At 36.6% G+C, this 21,661-nt stretch overlaps 1 protein-coding gene across 1 annotated transcript in view; it reads right to left on the bottom strand.

Annotated features, from left to right (window-relative positions):
- Positions 1 to 1,464: 1,464 nt before the first annotated feature.
- The window catches only part of PGM2L1 (phosphoglucomutase 2 like 1), a 41,220-nt gene continuing 21,023 nt past the window's right edge, over positions 1,465 to 21,661 (bottom strand). The window contains exons 5-14 of the mRNA XM_079788717.1: positions 21,271 to 21,354; positions 18,083 to 18,276; positions 17,043 to 17,232; positions 16,633 to 16,730; positions 15,650 to 15,830; positions 13,823 to 13,916; positions 13,371 to 13,500; positions 12,604 to 12,793; positions 9,200 to 9,333; positions 1,465 to 7,026 (exon numbers count right to left, since the gene is read on the bottom strand). Of these exons, the coding sequence (XP_079644843.1) occupies positions 6,924 to 7,026; positions 9,200 to 9,333; positions 12,604 to 12,793; positions 13,371 to 13,500; positions 13,823 to 13,916; positions 15,650 to 15,830; positions 16,633 to 16,730; positions 17,043 to 17,232; positions 18,083 to 18,276; positions 21,271 to 21,354 (1,398 nt within the window). The 3' untranslated portion in view covers positions 1,465 to 6,923. The remainder of the gene's footprint in view (positions 7,027 to 9,199; positions 9,334 to 12,603; positions 12,794 to 13,370; positions 13,501 to 13,822; positions 13,917 to 15,649; positions 15,831 to 16,632; positions 16,731 to 17,042; positions 17,233 to 18,082; positions 18,277 to 21,270; positions 21,355 to 21,661) is intronic.

Below are 21,661 nucleotides of genomic sequence, written 5' to 3' on the forward strand. Positions count from 1 at the left end.
CAGGGGTAAAGGTCAAAGACTAAATTTAAAACAAATTACATGCACGACTGGAATATTTAATGATCAGAACCAGAGGTGAAGAAAGGGAAATAAAGATAAATGATCCTACCTCTAAAAGAAACGAGGAAGAATGGTAAATTTTATAGTAATTCCCTCCTCCAACATAACTCCATTTATATACACATCAACTCTTCTCCACTGGGGATGACAACAGTTCTATTATTTTAGGCTGAGTTAGCTTCCTGGTCCCTGTTTAGACGGGCTTCAGGCCAGTGGCCCTGCCCTTACCCTCAGAGACTGTTAAAAGAACTTGCACACATCCAGGAGAATTGAAAGATGACTTGGAGACTTCAAGATACGAAGCCACTAAGAAAATGCTGGAAGAAAATGCTGAACTTTTTGAACTTCATGAATTTCAGCATGAAGTGGGTAAAGATGACCCTGAGGCAGCAAGAAGTAGGCCATGCCTAGATGATACGTTAATGGGTTTATAAATCTTAAAGCTGGTGCTGTCACTACTGCGTATTTCTCATCATGTGCAGCTCTGTGCATGTGCAGAATCAATAATTCAGTGTTTTTCTTCCACAGGCAGAAACATGAATTCATTCATTCAATTAATATAAGGTGTCCCCCCAAAAATGTACATACACTTTAACAGCTGATAACTCAATTTTCACTCCTTTTCAGGTTTAACTGATTTGAAATAATAAATGGGTGAAGCCAGACTAAGCTTTGAACGAAGAAAATTTATCCTAAAGTGCCACTTCACTTTTTTTATGGGGACATATAAGAGATAAAGTTTATGGTGCAAAAACAGGGATAGTCGATGAACTGAGGTTGCACAAATCTTGATGTTTGCAATTCCATTGCTTGGCATTATCAGCAGTGCCCAATCCAGAACAATCATCAGTTTGAAAACAGGCATTGACAAAAAAATTATTCATTTCTGTAGATTCGTTTAAATTTTGAAAATGAACTGTATGTTAATAAACACCGACTTTATAATCATTCAAAGTGTGTACACATTTTTTGGGACACCCTGTATTTACTGGGCACCTACTCTGGGCCATGTTTTGTTGTAGGCAGTATTAAAATAGTGAAAAAGCTACACTCATGGAGACCATGGAGACAAATTAATACTACTTAATTTATTCGTTCACTTGCTCATGTGCTATGAACATTATATTAGCACATGCTAACAACATGGACAGACAAATGAGGTCAACTGAAGGACAGAAAGAGAAAAATAAGATGGACAAAACTTTAATATTAATTCTTTTTTTCTGGGACTTCTGATAAACCAATCAAGAAATATTTATTGGATAATGAGCTAGAATATTTATGTAGGCTCATAGTAGATTCTAGGATGTGTCACACATATTTTAAAAATGTATTTAGTTTGGATACCAAACTTTATGAACTACACAGTACTAGTATCTAAGATATAAAAATTACACAGAAATTCATGCTTACAAAAAGTCCTGTTTATTACTGACAACACTTCATTTGGCTGAAACCACAAGAAATCCACAACACAAATACTTAAAAGTGCAAATTCTCAGTATTTAACACCCTGGTGTTTTCTTGGGGGGGGGGGGGGGGCGGAAATGGAAAGATATCGACAGAAACTGTTAAAACAAGGGCATAATTTTGAACTACTGCTACACAGTCAGAAAAATAATTCATTCTTAACTGCACACATTTTATCTGGCATAGTCAATGATGTACACAAAGAGTTTATTTTAGCCCCAAACAAGAAGGCCTCACCATATATAGATGTGGACTCTGGAGTGGCTCTTGTCAGATATATGCTGAATAATAACACTGAACAAAAATATACCAAATAATACCAAATTAGTTGTGACTCACTTGGACGGTAGCACTAGCAGGCTCAAAATGGCACTTGTATTAGCGATATTACATAGACACTTTCTTAGCCTTCTTGGCCAATACCTTACTGTGAATATAAAATACTAGGCATTATATGCAATTTCCAAATAGAATATGCTCTGCTTTTTCCAAAGAAACTGAGTATTTAAGGATGTGTGTGCTTAATAAACATTACTTACAAATTTAGTGGTGAGAATTAATATTTTTATTGTTTATCAAAGTATTTGCTTCTTTAAAATAAAATCCCTTAATTACTATTATCACCAATTGAGCACTCTGTAACAGGCACTATATTCTAGGTGGTGTGGATATGAAAAATAATAAATGAAGCTGATAGTCAAGAAAGACCGTAGTCAAGGAATGCCAATACATTAAAGAGAACAAAGTGGCCAATACCTCTAACTATATTATAAGGTTCATTGGTAATGTAACTGTTCCAGGTCAGTTTCGCTTGTCATCAATACTTTCAAAGGTCAGCTACTGAAGGGCAGGAAATACCCTATCTATGTTCTATGTTTATATTCCTCACACCAGAGTCAGTGTGTGAACGCCCAGGGATATGCGGCAATTGGAGGGGCGTCTGGAGGAGAAAACTGAGAGGCCACATGATAAACACGGTGCTCCTTTCTGGCGGCACCAGTCTTGGTGAAGATTGAAGGAGTCATTTTTATAGCAACACAGTTTTATTATGGAGAATGCAAAATCCACTTACATTTCTGAGACAGAACATGGATTTCATGAGTGGTAGGCTGCTTCTGATTTTGCTCTCAGACCCCTCCCCTACACATTCTGCTTTAGGGTCATGCTGATGGGAAGATCTGAGAAGCAAACTTTAGCTAGGTCACTTTGCCCTTGGTCACTTTACTCATTCTTGTATATTCTCTTTTTTTAAGTACATAGTCTTTAATGAATAAAGGGAAAAGATGGCTTAATGAATATAACAGTATGATGCATATCTTAAGGTAATCAAGGGTCAACACTAACTTTGTTTCCAACTAGAACTAAAGTCATGCTGTGTCCTGAGACAATGACAGATTCTCTTCTTTCTACTTAGACTCCTTATGGTTTATGGTAAGAGGCTTTGAGGCACAAATATTTAAAAATAATTTCCTCAAATCTTGCGCTTTGGATACCCAAAATACAAGGAAACTGAAAATAATATACTAGATTAATTGACCATTCATTTTGGGTAGTATGACTTTTTCCTCATCAGTTTCTAGAGCAATCTCAGAAAACAAGTGAATTGTAAAAAGCCATAATAATTTAATGTATAGTATCCAGGTAGACCACAAAAAATTATGAAATAGGTTTAAAGTTACTTCTTACAATGTCTTCTCACAATAACAAAATACTCAAAAGTCCATAAACCAACTTAGTTTATGAATAAGTTTAAAGCATTCTGAAAGATACAGTTAAAGATTTCTTATCAGTGAGGTAACAGGGCAGTAGCATTTCACAGTAACAAAATGTGGGAGGAAAGAGGGAGGTAGAGAAAAAAAAGACATAAAATTAAATTTATCCAAGCAGAATAATGAACAACAGAAAAGATCTGAAAGAAATACCAATAGCAGCAACTCATAGAACAATTTCTTACACTCCAGCTAATACCTTTGTTGCATCAATTCCAGAAGCAATCTGCTTAAGAAACAGAAGTTCTATTTCCTACATAAAGATATCCCAAAGTGTCCAATCTCTTAGAAACTCTCTGCTAAAGTTACTATATCCAAATAATACTGTAAACTTTAAACAAACCCCTCAAATACCCTATAATGCTATACATTCTTCAAGATGAACAAAATTGTGTTCAAGTCTCACTTAATTTGCCAGATTAAATTAAAAATAACATCTTAGTAGGTCTTATTCACTGCACTCATGCATCTACTACTCAACAAATCTATCTTATGAGCTAAATTCTTACAGATAGGGAGTGAAATTCAAATGTTACTTTCAGTGCTCTTTATGACATCTTTGTTCCAACCTGAGTTAAAAAAAAGAAAAAGATTTAGAAAGAACCTGTAAAAGCCATTTAAGCATATCCTATAACATTTAAATTTTTATTCTCTTAAAAATCAAAATCAAATAGAAGGCTTCATAATGATTCCTGCCCTAGGTTTTAAATCTTAAACTATTCATGTTGTCTTTTTTTTTTTTTTTAAAGATCCTTATTCCCTCCTATTTTATGCTTCCTGGAGATGGAGAACAGTTTGTTACATTCCTTCTTAATTTAAGTCGTTCAATAAAAGACTCAATAATTTATGATTTATTAAACTATCTCACCAGCTTTCTCCTCTCCAGAATTAAATGCTCTTATTATTTTTTTACTTTTTCTCAGAGGTCTTGTTTTCCAATCTGTATTTTATTCCTTTTCATTTCTGCTATATCCCCTCCCCAGTTCCCATATGATCCTAAGAAACAGCTTCCTCTCAGAAACTGAATCAGTAAGGGGGTACTTTTTCTCTTGCCTTAAAACATGGCCTCTTTAGTGGTCACCAAAAATAGAAAACAAAGGTTCACTCCTCATTCATCAAAGGTTCACTCCTCATTGTCACAACAAATAAACACAATTAAACAACTTGCCCACAGTCCATTTATTCCCTGTTTTTAGGGTGGTAAATTTGCCCTTGACAAAAAGCATTTCCTGTGCTACCTTATTGGCCTTCCTATTGTTTGCTTTTTTCTACTGTTTATTCCCAACCTATGCTTTAATCTTGCCCCACTAATTCTTCCCTTTCCCTAGAGTTCTAGACAATCCCAGTTTTGATCTGCACACTCAGTGAGGATGCGTTCATTTCCATGATATTGTTTATAAAGAAAAAGACAAACAATAACAGAGACCAAAGTTGAGACCTACTGGTCAGCACTTCTGTCTGACCTGGTTGGCTGGGGCTACTGAATTTATCCTGTTAGGCAAGTACACACCCACTATGTCAAGTTCATGCTAAATATCATACTCAAATAGACTTGAGAATTTAGCTAGAATCAAATAATTTCCTCAATTTATGCACTTTGGGAACACTTGCAAATTTTTATTAACTTTAACTTTGGATTTTTAAATTTTTGAGATAAGAATCCAAGCTTTAATAACTTTTCACCTTGATTAAGAGGACTTAAATGTTGAATTACATTAAAGCACTCAAATAAAACTGTTCTCTTTACAACAGAATGACAATCATAACATGGCTTTAGAGATTGTAAATGGGCTATTGTATCATTTTAGCTCCACTTTGTTCTTCAGTCAATGAAAAACAGACACTGAAATCAAATATACATATTTTCCATATATATATAGCATTGTTCATACCACTTTGTAGAATATAGGCCATTTCCTAAATTAATATCTACATTCCTAAAAGTACATAAAGAAAAAAATTCTACACATTTCTTAAGTTCGAAGCCACTGAAGACAAACGACAAACTCATTTAGAAATATGGTGCTCTACATTTAGCTAGCTGTCTATTATCTACAGTCATACAAGATCCAGCTGTAAGAAACTAAGAAAGGAATAAATTAACAATAGTGGCAATACAATAATTTGAAAATTACATTTGGATTATATAAGTTCAACCAAATGTTGGCCAATAGGTACAACAAACCAAACCATGACTTAATAAGTATTCTAATCAGTTCAAATTTATGTCATTAGATGATTACACCCAAGACCTTGTTATTGTTACCTCTTAACTATACCACATGTGTTTAAGTATTCTGTGAGCTATCTATAACAGGATACACTTTTTAAAAGGATTAAACAGAGCTTCTCCACTGTCTCTTTAGAAGACTGCAGAATCATCCAGTGACCTTCCAATTTTTTTTTCACATTAGAAAAGATAAATAGTTACTCTTGTGATAAGAAACTGTATAGAAGCCAGAAAGATGTTAGGATAAACTGGACAATAGTTTGAAAATATGTAGTTTTAGTGTTTCATAATACCTAAAATCTGAATGTTTTATTTCCTAGTAAAATTGGTATTACTTCATCTGATAAAGAAATAAATCTAATTATAAATATGTAATCCAAATGTTAGACTTTTAAATAAATTCAGAGCTCTTTTCTCAGTTCAGGTCTTTTTCTTGACTCAAAGGCTGTGATAACTAACACTTAATGCTAACATGAAGATGCTTTTAACTACAGTTACATTGAGTCTGCTTTTATTAGTAATTTTATATACATTCATAAGATTTTAAAGTCAGCAAACCTATTTAATATAGAGGAAATGCACCTATATAGTTTGAAAGATTTTCCTGAACTGCCTGAAAATTAATGAATTAAATTATATTCAATGCAGGAACACTGTTTCAATTCAAACCATACCCTGAGAAGGCACTGAGAAATTTGACAAGAACCAAGCTTCTAGGAATATTGCCACTATTGTCTATGTTCAATAAACGTGGAATTTTAAATACAAACAATAAACTTACACTGCACCAGCAGCACCTGAAACAGAAGAGCTGGACACCACATTTGTAACACCTGTGCTAAGCTAGAAATGCTAAATACCCTATCTCAAGTACTCTAATTTGTAAGTCAATATCTATGATGTAACAATGATACTTTTCCACAGTATTCTGAGAGTAGTGCTGTTTTCTTGCCAATTTTATGAAATAAATTTCTTAACTAACTCGATAATTATACAACATTTATCTGCCTTTTACATATCAACATTTATTTTTTTTAAATAAAAACACATGCTATACACAATTACAAGAATATGGAACTAAGCTTACTTAATCACACTTTAATAAGAAAACTCACTTTTGTTTCTGTTAAAGGAAAGAATGACATGTTACTATAATACTTTTAACGTAATGACTTTTGTTCAAGATTATGAAAAAATTTGCATCATTTTCTCCAGACTACTTCATATCAAAGTTATATAGTTTGTTTAGTCAGCCAACCAAAGAGAGAAAATAAAAGGAAAAGGATACTCGGCCAGATGAGATAGAGAGGGAATGCTAACACAAGTTCGATGCACGAAGCTCTTGGCTGCCCTGTGCCATGTGACAGCGCAAAGTAACGATGCACGAATGTCCACTAAGCAGAACGCCAGCCCAGCCCGTTTTTACTGGGCTCAAGGAAATTCTCTATCAGAGCTTCAGTGAGTTTCTTCAATTCCTCTTCTAGTAAGGCAGTGTCACTGAGGAAAAAAATGAAGAGTTGTGAATTTCATGAATTTCATAGCCTTAAAATTTTAATTGTTATAACATTTTAAGAAGGCATATGCCTGATGGAATGATTAAACAATTGGTAAAGAAAAGAGAAATTTACTCATTTAAACTAAAACAAGACCAAGGCGGGGGGGGGGGGGGGAGAATCACACCCAAGAAATATCACAAACTGAGGTTAAACTGCATTAAGAGGAGACCCTTGGAACATGATACATGGATGAGTTATAGTACACCCGAAGATTTCTCCTAGGTGAGGCGACTTAATGGCTTAGAATTTGACCAAGACTGAGTATTAAGAGAAATAACTTCCTGAAACACTCTGAAGAATAACCTGTACAAATACTATTGGATGCTATGGCATTGTCTTTCAGGCAGCAGAAGGAAGTGTCACTATAAGAATGAGATGTTTGAAAAATAAATGTACACTTACAAGTATATCCTTCAAAGTCATCACCTGAAGAGCTGCTGTTGCCCAAAACATTTCCAGAAAAGCCTCTTGTAAACTGCCTTCAGTTATTTTACATGCTACTCAACAAACCAGTTTTTGTTACTTTAATAATCATCCTTCATTTTTATAAACATTTAAAAAAATATATTTTATTGATTTCAGAGAGAAGGGAGAGAGAAACAGAAACATCAATGATGAGAGAAAATCATTGATCAGCTGCCTCCTGCATGCCCCACACTGGGGATTGAGCCCATAAGCCGGGTATGTGCCCTGATCAGGAATCGAACCGTGACCTCCTGGTTCATGGGTTGACAACTCAACCACTCACTGAGCCTCACCGGCAGGGACATCCTTCATTTTTATAAAAATGTAGCGTTACTCAATTTGGTTTACTTTAAACTCTGCTCTCTCCACCACCACTCCACACCCCCACCATCAAAGGAAACACAAAGATTTAGGAAAATACTAAATAATGTACCTTGGAGTCAATTCCAAAAAAATCTTTCCAAAAATATATTGATCAATGCCAACACTATAGAAGGTACTACTTTTAATAAGTTTAAATAGCCTTTGAATATGTTTATTAAAGTTATCTATTCACACACTCTTAAAAGGAAATAAATTGGGCAGATTAAATAAAATCATATTAGATGCAACAAATGAATATTTGGCAATAAACAAATTATTTGTTGATCATTTCTTTATATTTACTATTAAAGCTCAGAGAGCCTGTCTAGGAATATAAATTCACCAAAATTTAAAAATTCAATTCCCAAATGGTATTGCTGCTTTAGAAAATTGTCCAGAAGATTCTCAAAAGGTTAAATATAGAATTACCATATGAACCAGCAAATCTACTCCTAGATACATACCCAAGAGAAATGAAAATAAAAACCTGTATGCAAGCATTTGTAGCATCATTATTCATAATAGCCCAAACATCTATCACCTGATAAATAGATAAAAAATGTGATCCATACAATGAAATATTATTGAACCATGAAAATAAAAAAAGAAAGTATTGATTCATGTTACAACATAGATGAACCTGAAAAACATTATGCTAAAAAAAACACAAACAAAAAAACCCCACCACAATGATATATAACCTCAAAAAACACACCATTATGCTGCCTGACCGATGTGGCTCAGTGGTTGAGCATTGACCTATGAACCAGGAGGTCACCATTTGATTCCTAGTCAGGGCACAAGCTAGGTTTAAGGGCTCGATCCCCAGTGTGGGGCGTGCAGGAGGCAGGCGATCAATGATTCTTTCTCATCATTGATGTTTCTATCTCTATCTCCCTCTCCCTGCCTCTCTGAAATTATAAAAAACACCACCACCCAAAACTAAAACCATCATGCTAAGTAAAAGATGCCAGTCACAAAGAACCACATATTATATAATTCCATGTCTATAAAATGTTCAGAATAAGCAGCAAATCTATAATGGGAGATAGTAGATTGGTGGTTGCCTAGGGCTGGGGGAGAGGGGAATGGGAAGTGACTGCTAATGGGTAGGGAGGGGGTTTCCCTTTGAGGTGATGAAAATGGCCTAAAATTGATTGTAGTGATGTCTGCACAACTCTGGATACACAACTACTGAATTATAAACTTTAGTGGGCAAACTCTTTGATATGTGAATGACACCTCAATAAAGCTTTTACGTATGTATTTAAAAAGTCAATTCTCACCTCTGGTCAGGTGATGCGCACATCTCTGCATAATACTTTATCTTTGGTTCTGTCCCGCTTGTCCGAAGAGTAGCAACACAACCATTTTGAAAAGTAAATGTGATCATCTGGCTGTTTTTACTCACAGGCAACACCTATGCACAATTGTAACAACAGCTTAATTGCACTTGTTTCATGGGTATAGAGTTTCAGTTTAGCAAGATGAAAAAGTTCTGGAGATCTACACAACAATGTGAAAGTAGTTAACAATGCTGAACTGTATGCTTAAAAATGGTTAAGTTGATAACGTTTATGTTTTAATTGTTTACCACAATAAAAAACAAAATTTTTTAAAGAATTATAAAATACAAAAAATATTACATACATAATTTACAAATATACTATTTGCTGAACATTTACAATACAGTCATTGGGTTATATACCTTTCCTTACATAGTACATGGTCTCTGGATCCCAACAATAATCCCACAAAGTAAACATTACTGCCAATTTACGGCCAAGACTCAGAGTAAACAACCTGCTCAAGGTCATCAGCTAAGTGGCAGAGCAAGAAGTTGAAGCCAGGCCTATCTGTATCAAAGTCCAAACTGCCTCTACATTTGCAAAGTGCTTTATAATTTTAATGTACTTTCACAGTTTATTAATTCGCCAAAGCAGAGTGCACATATCCTGGAGGACAGGCAAAATACTTCACTGGGGTTCAAAAATTAATATTTTTACTTCAAAATTAAAAAAGCACAAAGAACCAAAGCTTTACTGACAGTAAATATACGGGTTCACACTGTTACTCCTCCTGGACCACAGACTGGTCTGTGCCGGCATCCCAAAGGAGCTGTGGGGTTGACAGTGGGGCCTTTCCTCGGTGTCCCGGGCTTGGTCCTCCCTGAGATCCCTCTCTCGGTCAGCGCTACCACCGTACACTAGTTGCTAAGGCAGAGACCGTCCTCCCTGCTTTTTCACTCACAGAACATCAACTAGCAAGTCCTGTCTCTTCTGTCCTTTATTTTACTCAGCTTCGTCCACTTCTCTCCATCACTACTGCTACTATGAAGTTCTGGCTCCCGTTCTCTCTCACTGAAACAGCGCACTAACGGGTCCTCCTGCCTGGACGGTTGTCCCTCTCTACCCACTCAGCACACAGACCATTCTTCCTCGAGCCCCTCACTATAGAGAGCTACTTGTGGTTCTTTTTAAAAAAATTTTTTAATCCTTACCTGAGCATATATTTTTATTGATTTTAGAGAGAGGGGGAGGAGAGAAACATCAATGTGAGAGAGAACCATTGATCAGTTTCCTTCTGCACACACCCTGACCAGGAATTGAACCTGCAACCTAGCTATGTGTCCTGACTGGGAACCAAACCTGCAACCTTTTGGTGTATGGGATGATGCTCCAACTAACTAAACCACCCGGCTAAGGTTAGTTGTGGTTCTTTATATTTATTATTATTTTTTTTTATTGATTTCAGAGAGGAAGGGGAATGGAGAGAGAGATAGAAACATCAATGATGAGATCGAATCATCGATCGGCCGTGTCTGGCACGCCCCCAAATGGGGATCGAGCCTGCAACCCAGGCATGTGCCCTTGACCAGAATTGAACCTGGGAGCCTTCAGGCCACAGGCCGACGCTCAATCCATTGAGCCAAACCAGCCAGGGCACTTGTGGTTCTTTAAAGGAGAAGATGTCTTCTCACCTCCAGACCTAGCACTTGCTGCTCCCTTTGCCTGAAATACCTTCTGTTCTTCCTAATTTGGATAACTCCTCTCTAGAACACAACTCAACGAAGTCCTCCAGAAAGTCTTCCACAAGCCCCCGTCGCCCCCCCACCCCCGATTCTGAGTAAGGGCCCTTCCTATGCTCTTCCATGGCACCCTTTGCACGCCCCCCGCCCCCCAGTAGCACTTATCATTTTGTAAAGCAGTCACTGTTTACTTGTTCGTTTCCCCACTGGACTCTGAGTGCAGAAGCAGTGCCTTTGTCACTGCTGTATCCCCAGCATGCCTCTGCCTGTAGCACAGAAGGGCTCTGATAAATGCCTGCTGAACACACGGATGAATGTCAACCTGAAGTGTGGAGAAGAACAAACTCATGAAGTCTTTGACACTGACTTTGTGACCTTAGGGGATTAACTATATCTACACTAAGCATCAGTGAGAAACAGATAGAAAAGCCCTTTGATTAACAAATATTTACTTTAAAGCAGCAGTCACCAACCTTTTGGACCTCATGGACCACCAGTGGTCTGCGGACCACCGGTTGGCGAGCACTGCTCCAAAGGTTTCCTTAAACTAGTGGTCGCCAACCTTTCGGACCTCACGGACCACCAGTGGTCCGTGGACCACTGACTGGCAACCGCTGCTTTAAAGGGAGTTAAGAGAAAAAAAAGCAAAACACAAGAACTATGATAAGCATAGCAACAATCCAAAAGTAAAAAGAAGCAAAAAAATTGGTTCTTTAAGTAGTTTACAAAGACAAAAAAAATAGATACACACAGATGTGCACATGCACACAATACCCATGACTAGGGACCAATATTTGTTGACTGGATATATATACACACAGAGAATATGGGTAGTATTCTCCACAAGAGGCTACAGGTTTCCCCAAATATATCATGCCCCTAGAATCTTGAGTCAACATCAGAACACTATAAATGAAAATTTAGGCTAATAACAACAACAATAACTAAAGATGATCAGCAAATATTTGTTGAGCACCTACCATGTAGGCAGGACACTGAGAGGCATAAAGGTACATCAGAAATGGATCTGCCACGTACAACACGGATAACATAAAACAGACAGTGATGAATGACAAGAGGAAGGCACAATATGTAATGAAACCTCAGGAGAAAGATATTTGCTTATGGGACTTGGAGGGGACTGTGGAGGAGGTGACATTTGCCTTAAGTCTTGAATATGGCTAAGGTGTAGACCTGCAACAGTAGGAAGGAAAGGTAGACGGAAGAACTATCTTGACCAAAAATAGATAAATTTTTTAAAAAAGTATATATGCAAGAAACTATAAATTGTTCTATTTGGCTGGAGGTATGGAAAATAAAGTTGAAAAAGGGAGATTACAACTAGAAAGATGGGTAGCTTTGAAATTATAGGCTTTTGGACTTGATTTTCAACATTATTTATTTAACATCATCACACATTCTCTCTCCCTTCTTCCCTTTCTCTTTGCCTTTCTCATTCTTGTTCTCACCTCTCCAGGCCCAGAGGGTAGCATACACTTGGGGATTGATAAGACAGGATCAGAGTCAGAGAGCCAGTTAGTGGACTTAAAACAGCTCTGTGGCAAAGCAATGGATCCTGGCTTGAACTTCCTCCATTTTGCCCTAGTATGAAGTTAAAAACTGTTTTCTGTTGTGTGTATGGTTTTTTTTAAAGGTACTTACTGATTTCTTATTAGGCTGGCTGCTGTCATATCCAGTGGTAACGTCTCGTGTATGCAATATAGCAAATGTCCCACAAAATTTTGGATATTCTTTTGGAGAATCAAAATTGCGAAGCCTTTCAAATATACTTTTGATGGTATTTGGATCATAACACAAGAAATATGAAGTTTTTGAAATATGATAACCATACCTGCACACAAAGATTTAAAGTGTTAAAATCAGCTTTCAGATAACTCTTTAGAAAAGTATATATTAAAGATAACCTAATTATAGTATTATGTAGAACAGTGGTTCTCAACCTTTTTAATGCCGCGACCCTTTAATACAGTTCCTCATGTTGTGGTGACCCCCAACCATAAAATTATTTTCGTTGCTACTTCATAACTGTAATTTTGCTACTGTTATGAATCATAATGTAAATATCTGTTTTCCGATAGTCTTAGGTGGTTGAGAACCGCTAGCAGAGTCGCCTAAGATCATCGGAAAACACAGATATTTACATTACGATTCATAACAGTAGCAAAATTACAGTTATGAAGTAGCAACGAAAATAATTTTATGGTTGGGGGTCACCACAACATGAGGAACTGTATTAAAGGGTCGCGGCATTAAAGAAGTTGAGAACCACTGATGTAGAAAGTGGCAGTCCTTAACTCGGACAATTTTAGTACTTTTAAAAAAGGATCGACTATTTCTCGAAAACAAGTTTAGCCGAAAGTAGGACAAATAAAAATTTAGCATGTGAAATTCATAATAGTAGGACTTACTTTTCATAAACCTTAACCAGTTGCTGTTTCAATGTTATATTAATGGTTTCCAGGTAAGTTGCCATCTCAGCAACAACAGCGGCTGCACTCACCCCATCTTTATCCAAAACTGAAGTTCCACATAGAAAACCTGGGAATTAAAAAAAAAATCTTTAAAAAAGAGGAAAACTTAAGCCTGTAATAAGTTCATTGGTTTTACATTTCTTCAGGAGGACCAATGAGTTTAAATCCTAGTAATAAATGAAGCACATTGATACTGAAGTTATTTAGGGGACCTTCAAGGGTCTTTTTTTTTTTTCTGATGAGAAATGTACCTACACATTTCTGAATGCTCTTTGGTTTTCACCACAACTCAGAATACAAACCAGAAGACAAAAATTCCTCTCTATAGAATCACTACATTAAAAAATGCCCTCATTCAAATGTCAAAGGGTTTAATATTTACTACATACCAATAGACTCTTCAAATGCAAAAAGGACTTCTTTCCCACTTTCCAGGAGGTCTTTTATCCTACTTCCAATCCATTTAAAACCTGGTAATGTTTCCTGAAATGCAGAGGAGGCCACTCTTGTTAAGTGACTCTCTCATAACACATATTATAGAAAAGCAGGTCTCTAAATGCACTACATAACACTCCCACAGTGATCGTCTGTTACGGCTTTTGGCCCATAAAGATGTACATCGTGGTAAACATGTAGTCATAAAGTGCACGGACACATGCACTGCCAGAACTGATGACCTACTATTTATCAAAATAGGTGATTTACACCAAATATAATCCAATATTTACAAGTGGTGATGCACATAGTCACAAAGTAACATATTATGACCACCTACTATTTACAACACAGTGTAACAAGTGCTTTCCATCACTATCTTTTTAACGCTCACAGAAACCCTGTTGCTGAAACAGGCTCAGAAGTCCAGTAAATTTGCCTAAGATTAAGCTGCACATAAGAGATGGAGGCAGGATTCAAGTGCACTGCTTCTCAGAAACTGTCCTGTCTGTAAGCTGTATTGTAAGCACTAGAATCAGAGTACTTATGAAGGTTGTGATTTATTCCCGTGGAGTAATCGAAAGCCATAACACTTTCTAAGGATGCACTTTCAATATTATCACAACATATGCCTGAACCAAGCGTTCTTTGCCATCACACCAAGTCCTTCTTTGGTAATTAGATTTGAGGACTTTTCATCTGATGAGCTATGGTTCCCTTCATAGACATGAAGTGTTTTAGAGTCAACAGAAAGAGCATGTGATACACACCGACTCTAGAGCTCAGCATTACCAACTTAAGATTCCTAATTCACCTCTCTACCTCCTCACTGGAAAATAACATAACGTAACGTAACGTAATGTAACGTAACGTAACATAACATAACAGACAAAATCATCTGCCACCCCTATTCCCAACAACAAAAACAAGCAAGTACATTTATAATATTGGTCTTTAGAATCATTTTTTTTAATCTTTTGTGCTCATTATACATTTTTCTTGCCATAAATGATAAAAATGTTAACATTACTTGTAATTCAGAATCTTACGGCTTAAATAAAATTTCACTTTCTTCTATTTTGCTATTTGTAGTTTAGAAAGCCTGAGGTTGAAAGCTCTATTTTATTAAGACAAGTACAATTTTCTTTTACTCAGCCAATTAATGTTAAGACCTGTAGTAGCTTGACTGTGGCTCAAGAAAAATGGCCAAAGGTGACATTTTCACTGATACTGGGCAAAGATGGCAGAGGAAAAGCAACTTCATTGACATTAGTCCCAGTGGCAGTCCGCTTAGTCAGGTTAACTGCCTGAGGCTCACAAAGGTTAGTGATCTGTGCTGAGAGAGAGGCAGCATTTTTTTTTGGATGTAGAATCTCTGGGTCTTAATTTGCAACTTAGAAGACTACTTAAAGTTTCTTAAGACTGAACTTGAAGAGCCTACACAAGTGGTTCTGGACACCTACAATTTTTTGGAATGGAGTTTATGTTACTGATGAAGTCAGCAGCCAGATTTTCTCAGTATGGAAACTGGATATTACTGTATGGAATAATAAGCAGTAATGCAATTTTTAAAGAACACCTAATCTTAGTTTCAGAAATTCACACACTGGATGAATTTGGCTCAAGTGTCTAAGCTATCAAAAAGATTTAATGTTAACAAAATTAGAGAAAAAAGTGGGAATCATAAATGAAATTGATAAAAGTCAGTCTTGGCGGGGAGATGGCTTTAATTTATAGAAATAGGTTTAGAAAAGTGGCACACAGGTATTATCTATCCTTACTTCAAAATGAAATCCTTCTTTAAGTGCAATTGCCTTCAAAATTTTGGAAGAGACCGTGGTGGCTAACATATAAATGTTCTTCACATCAGCATTTCCTGATTTACTTTTCTTCCAGCAATCAAACATCCACCACCCAAACAGAGCTGCCAACTCATTTCCTGAGAAAACTTTCCAGTGACCACTGCAGAGAGAAAAAAACTCAAGTCAGGAACTTTATAACTTCTCATTAAAGCTTCTTGACCCCCAAGACCTACCAATCACCAACCCAAACACTACTCTATGGACTCTTTGAGAAAACATTTACGACTACTTTTCTAACTGACCATGGGTGAGCTTAGAGTTGAAATGGTAGCAATATCTTTTGAAAAATTGTCACTTTTATTATCCTATTTAATTAGAAAAAAGTTAATATAATGTCCTTTCTATGTAAAGACAGTTGTCACAACATTATAATAGCAAAAATACATAGCAACTCAAAGGACCAAGATTAGGAAATGATCACATTGATAAGCAATCTGTTGTGATATTATGCCATTTTAAAATTTAATATTTTAAACAATAATTAAGGACAGGGGAAAATGCTCACAGTATAATATTAAATAGAAAATAATCTACATAAAACTATATACATGGTGGGGTAAAAGTAGGTTTACAGTTGTTCGTATGGAAAATAATACAATCATTAATAAATAATACAAGGATAACCTGTTTCTCGTACTCTCAACTATAAACCTGCTTTTGGCCCATCCTGTATAGTATGGTCACAATTTTGTAAAAACAAATACATCTTAAATATTTGAGTAGAAAAAACACAGAAAGAAAATGTTAAAATATCAACCTAGGTGTGGTTATTTCTGGATCATGGGCTTACAGGAGATGTATTTTCTTATTTTTAAAATTATTTCCAACAAGCTTATTTGACTAAAATAAAAAAAATTTTCATCAAAATTTAAGCTTTTAATCAAATAACAGGTTCTACTGACTTCTCCTGAAGCTCTGCCACCGCCAGTCGGTCTGCGTCGGGGTCTGTGGCGACCACTACCCGGGCATTTTCTTTCTCTGCCAGTCTCAAAGAGAGTTCCTACAACAGTGACCCAAAAGGCAGGATTGTATTGAAGACATTCAATTCAATGTTAATATTCCTAAATGTAGGCACTATGCCAGTGATATGAATTTTAGAAGGAATATAGTTCAGCTAAATTTAAAATAAGCCTGGAAGTAGGAATATCTACCATAGAGATTTCAAACAAAACAGAATATATGGCTCCCATATAATTTAAAAGATGTAAACTAAAGTGATTTCTGCTTTTGTAAGTAATCTTTGAATTGTCAATGAGTTCTATTTGATTAAGTTTAATACTCTAATAATAATTTAAAAATAAAGGAAAGATACCAGCACAGATTCTCCCTCTTCAGGATTTGGACATTTAACAGTAGAAAAGTCTGGGTCAGGATCTTTCTGTTCTGGTACTGGAATTGGAGGCTTAAAACCAAACACTTGAAAAGCCAACTGCACATAATCATGTCCAACCCCATGAAAAGATGAATGTACAAATTTCAAGGTGGTCTTTGAGTTTAATTCCCTGTAAAGAAAAATCATCATTCAATCAATCTAAAGCTCATTACTTGGAATATAATTAAAACAAGCTATAGAGAAAGCTAAAATCTGTTTTGTAGAATAGGGAAAATCTATTCAGCAAGCAAGGATGCTTTTTAGCAATTGTGTTAGCTATTTATGAAATAGTTATGAAAATATGGACATAGAAAAGGAAAAATAAATTTTTAGAGAAAATTCCCTAGTCTTATACAGAGAGAATACATATATTTAGCTAAATTTTTTAAATGACTTTACTGAGAGGTAATTAATATACTATACGATGCACTCATTTAATGTGTACAATTCAATGGCTTTCACTATATTCAGAGTTTTTCAACCATTATCATAATCAATTTTAGAACATTCCCATTACCCCCAAAAGAATCTGCATACCCCATAGCTGCCATATTCTAACCCTCCCATTCCTCCCAGCCATAGGTAACCACTAATGTATTTTCTGCCTGTTTCTGTCTCAATAGATTTGCCTACTCTGGACATTTCATATACATGGAATCATACAATATGTGGTCCTTGGTGACTGGCTTCTTTCACTTAGGATAATGTTTCCAAGGCTTATCTATGCTGCATTTTGCATCAGTATTTCATTTCCTTTTATTGCTGGATAATATTTCATTGTTTGGATATATCATACTTTACTTATCTCTTCATCAGTTGATGGATATTTAGGTTATTTCCACTTTCTTACTACTATGAACATACTGTTTAGCTATAATTTTAAATATAATAAACAGCCAACACATTTTTATAGGTATTTCTTTCCCTTATTTGTTAATCTTATTCTAAGGTAATACTATCCTATACTCCCACTCGGGTACCTGTGAAAACAGATCTTTTTCAGGTCTTCCATGTATCTACTACAAATGTCCTGCAGAGGATCTTTCTTCAGTGGGCTGGTGTCCACTAAATTATCATTCCAGGAACCATTCCAGGGTTCCACACATTCTTCTATACATTTCAGAATTTCCTTGTCATGAGGAGATGTGATCTGAGCACCAGTTTCCCAATAAACCTAGATAACAGATAAATATACTTATAAATACTTGAAATATTGGCCAGATATTTTCTTAGCTAGAGATATTTGACTTTATAAAGAAGCACACCAAATTAATCAGGTAGAAAATGTCAACATGGGACTAGACTAATAAATGCCAAAGTACACTGATGGTATATTGAGGTCAAAAAGCTTCAGAATCACAGAGGTAGGTTTCAAACCCAAACCATACTCTTAACTGCTATTCTATACTGACTATATAAAGTTACTTGCACATATGAACAAAGATTATGTGTAAAGAACATTCATTGTAGCACTGCTTATAAGTAGATCAGAAACAAATGAAATATTCACCAACAGAGGACCAGTCAAATAAATTAGGATTCATCTATATAGGTTTTTAAAGATCAATGAGGCAGATCTATCATCTATCTATCTATCTATCTATCTATCTATCTATCTATCTATCATCGATGGCTCGATGCAGAGAATTATCTCTAAGACTGTTTCATACTGTTGCGTGAAAAAAGTAAGGGAATGACAAATGCATATGTGATTACACATGCATAGACTATCTCTGGAAGGAAACTAAAATTGGCAACAGTATTTGCTTCTGAAAGGGGTACTGGGGGAAAGGGTTAGGAGTGATAATATTTATTATTTAACTTTTTAGGCTGTTCAACTTTTGTATTTTTTACCTTGTGCTTATATTTTAAGAAAAAGAAATCTTTGAGGGTTTACTATGTGACAAATAAATTCAACAATGAATATCAAAACAGACTAAATACCTCCACCCATGCATGAGCTTATTAATTGGGATTGGGGGGGGGGGTAGGTGTCAAACAAACATGTCAACAAACTAACAGATAATTTATTATAAAGAAAGCAGGGCCCTGGCTGGTTTGTCTCAGTGGCTAGAGCATCGGCCTTTGGACTGAAGGGTCCCGGGTTCGATTCTGGTCAAGGGCACATGCCCCGGTTGTGGGCTCAGTCCCCAGTGGGGTGTGTGTGGGAGGCAGCCAATCAATGATTCTCTCTCGTTGTTAATGTTTGTATCTCTCTCTACCTCTCACTTCCTCTCTGAAATCAATTTAAAAAAAAAGAAAGAAAAGGAAAAGAAAGCAGATAATGAGAGATAGTGACAAGTTCTGTGAAGGAAATAAACAAGATAGATCAGGTCACTGAGGGAAGCTACTTGAGATAAGGTGACCCTGGAAGGTCTTCAAGGAAGAAACATCTGGGCAGGAAGCTGAAAGGTGAAAACAAGCCAGTCTGCAAGATTGGAGAAGAGCAATCCCAGCAGAGGAAGAAAACAATTACAAAGCCTCAGAGGCGCAAAAGGGCTGGGTGAACTGGAGGAACTGGAGGAACAGAGAAGAGATAGTGTGACTGGAAAGTAGTGAGCACAGGAGAGGAATGAATGAAACGAGGTTGAAGAGGTAGGCAGAGACAGAGTCCTGTAAGCCCCAAGGCAAGGAGTTTGGATTTTATTTGAAGAATGAGAAGCCACTGAAAATTTTAAGCAAGAAAGTAACATGACCTGTTTATATTTAAAAGATCATCTGGCCCCTTGGTGGAGAATGGCCTGCAGGTGCGAACAATGGAAGGAGGGAAGAGACCAGCTTAGTTCAGACAGAAGACAACAATGCTTTGGAATGGTGGAGGTAGAAGATTTGGACAGAAGTAAACATATTCAACATATATTGTAGACGTAGACTGTGTAGAACCTGTTAGTGGATTAAATGTTAGGAGTGAAGGAGTGGTGTTATCAATTTATAGAGATGGGAAGACTGAGAGGAACATATTTAGGTGTGTATGTGGCAGGTTGTGGGGGAATGAAGAGCTCTGTTCTGGAGACACTATGGTAATTTTGAGATGTCTGCTAGACATCCCAGTGGATATCAAGTAGGCAGCTGGATATAGGAGTCTGATACTCAGAGGAGATCTGGGTTATTAGCTCTCTTGACAGTTGACCTTTCTTTCCCTCCTTGCAACTCTCTCATCCTTTTTGTTTTTGTGACACCAACATTTTCTGGCCTTTCTCCTATCTCCAGCAAGTCTTCTTTTCCCCTTCCCTTAAAGTTGATATTCTGTACAGATCCCCTCTGGATCTGCTTTTCTACCATATGTTGTCTCTGGTCTGCTCATCCCAGAGACAATATATGGTTGAATATTTAAAGTAAATAACTTCCAAATACACCTAAATACTCTAATATGTAGGGTGACCCCCAAATCCATAACTTCAGTCCAGATTTCTCCCCTGAGCAACAGATCTTTATATCTAACTGCATATAGGACGTGGCTTGCTACCTGGCTGACCGAGTATCTCAAACTTAATATATCCAAAACGGAATTAATCTTGCTTTTGTGACTGGTAGTACTACCCACTTAGCTGGGTAGTATTACTATTAAATTGTATTTTCCCCAGTGTACCTAAAGACCTTCCACACAAGAAGAAAAGCAAGTATAAGATCATGGACTCATCACCCCAGAGCCCCAAACACTGGCTCCATACTGTGCTGTGTGTTTTCTGTTTGTCCCTCCAGGGCCACTCCTCACCCTTCTCCACCCTACTTTCTGTCACAGAGGCTGACACGTCAAGTGGATCCTGTGGCCAATGGGGAGCCCTGGTAGAAGGTTAGAGGGAGAGGACAGTGATGTCCAAGTACTATTACTCTGGCTCTCTTCCTGCAAACTCCAATTCATTTAGATACAATATGATTATATTTCTGAAATGGAAGACAGGATGGATTTGGAACAGAATGGGGACATTGAGGGCAGTAAGATAGAAGTAATGAGACTGATGAAGAGACTTTTGTTATAATAGTACATGTTGAGAAGTAGCAAGGGCCAGTAGGGATACACATTCTTTGAGGGTTGGCCTCAATGTTTTTATCTCCCTGTCCCCAATGTCTAGTTCTGCTCCCCAGTGTAGAAAATAAACCCAGCATTTATTATTTAAATAAGAAAGGAGCTATGTAAATAAGCAAAGAATAGGAGCCCAAGGTATACCTTGTATCCGTTATCTTCTTTGCGGTTGTGAGATGCTGTAATCATCACACCTGCAACTGCTTTGAGCTTCTGGACTGCATATGGCTGAAAAACAGCAACAGCATAATTTCCTGGCTATTCGTACATGTGACATTAGAATACCTTTGACTAAATAACAGGAAAAGACATCGAGATATAAATAGCCTACAACCTCAACCATCATTGGGTGGGGCCCATTTCTAAAAGGTCAACAATAATCACCTGTTAGGCTGAATGGCTTTCCCCCCTAGTCTCATTTAACTTAGTCCTGTGTTTTTTTATTATTTTGTTCATTTAACAAATATTTAATGAGCATCTACTATATGCCAGACACTCCACTAGACTCTGGAGATATGAGTGATGAATATAATCA

Source organism: Cnephaeus nilssonii (assembly GCF_951640355.1).
Source record: "Cnephaeus nilssonii genome assembly, chromosome: 13".
Classification (NCBI taxonomy): Eukaryota; Metazoa; Chordata; class Mammalia; order Chiroptera; family Vespertilionidae; genus Cnephaeus; species Cnephaeus nilssonii.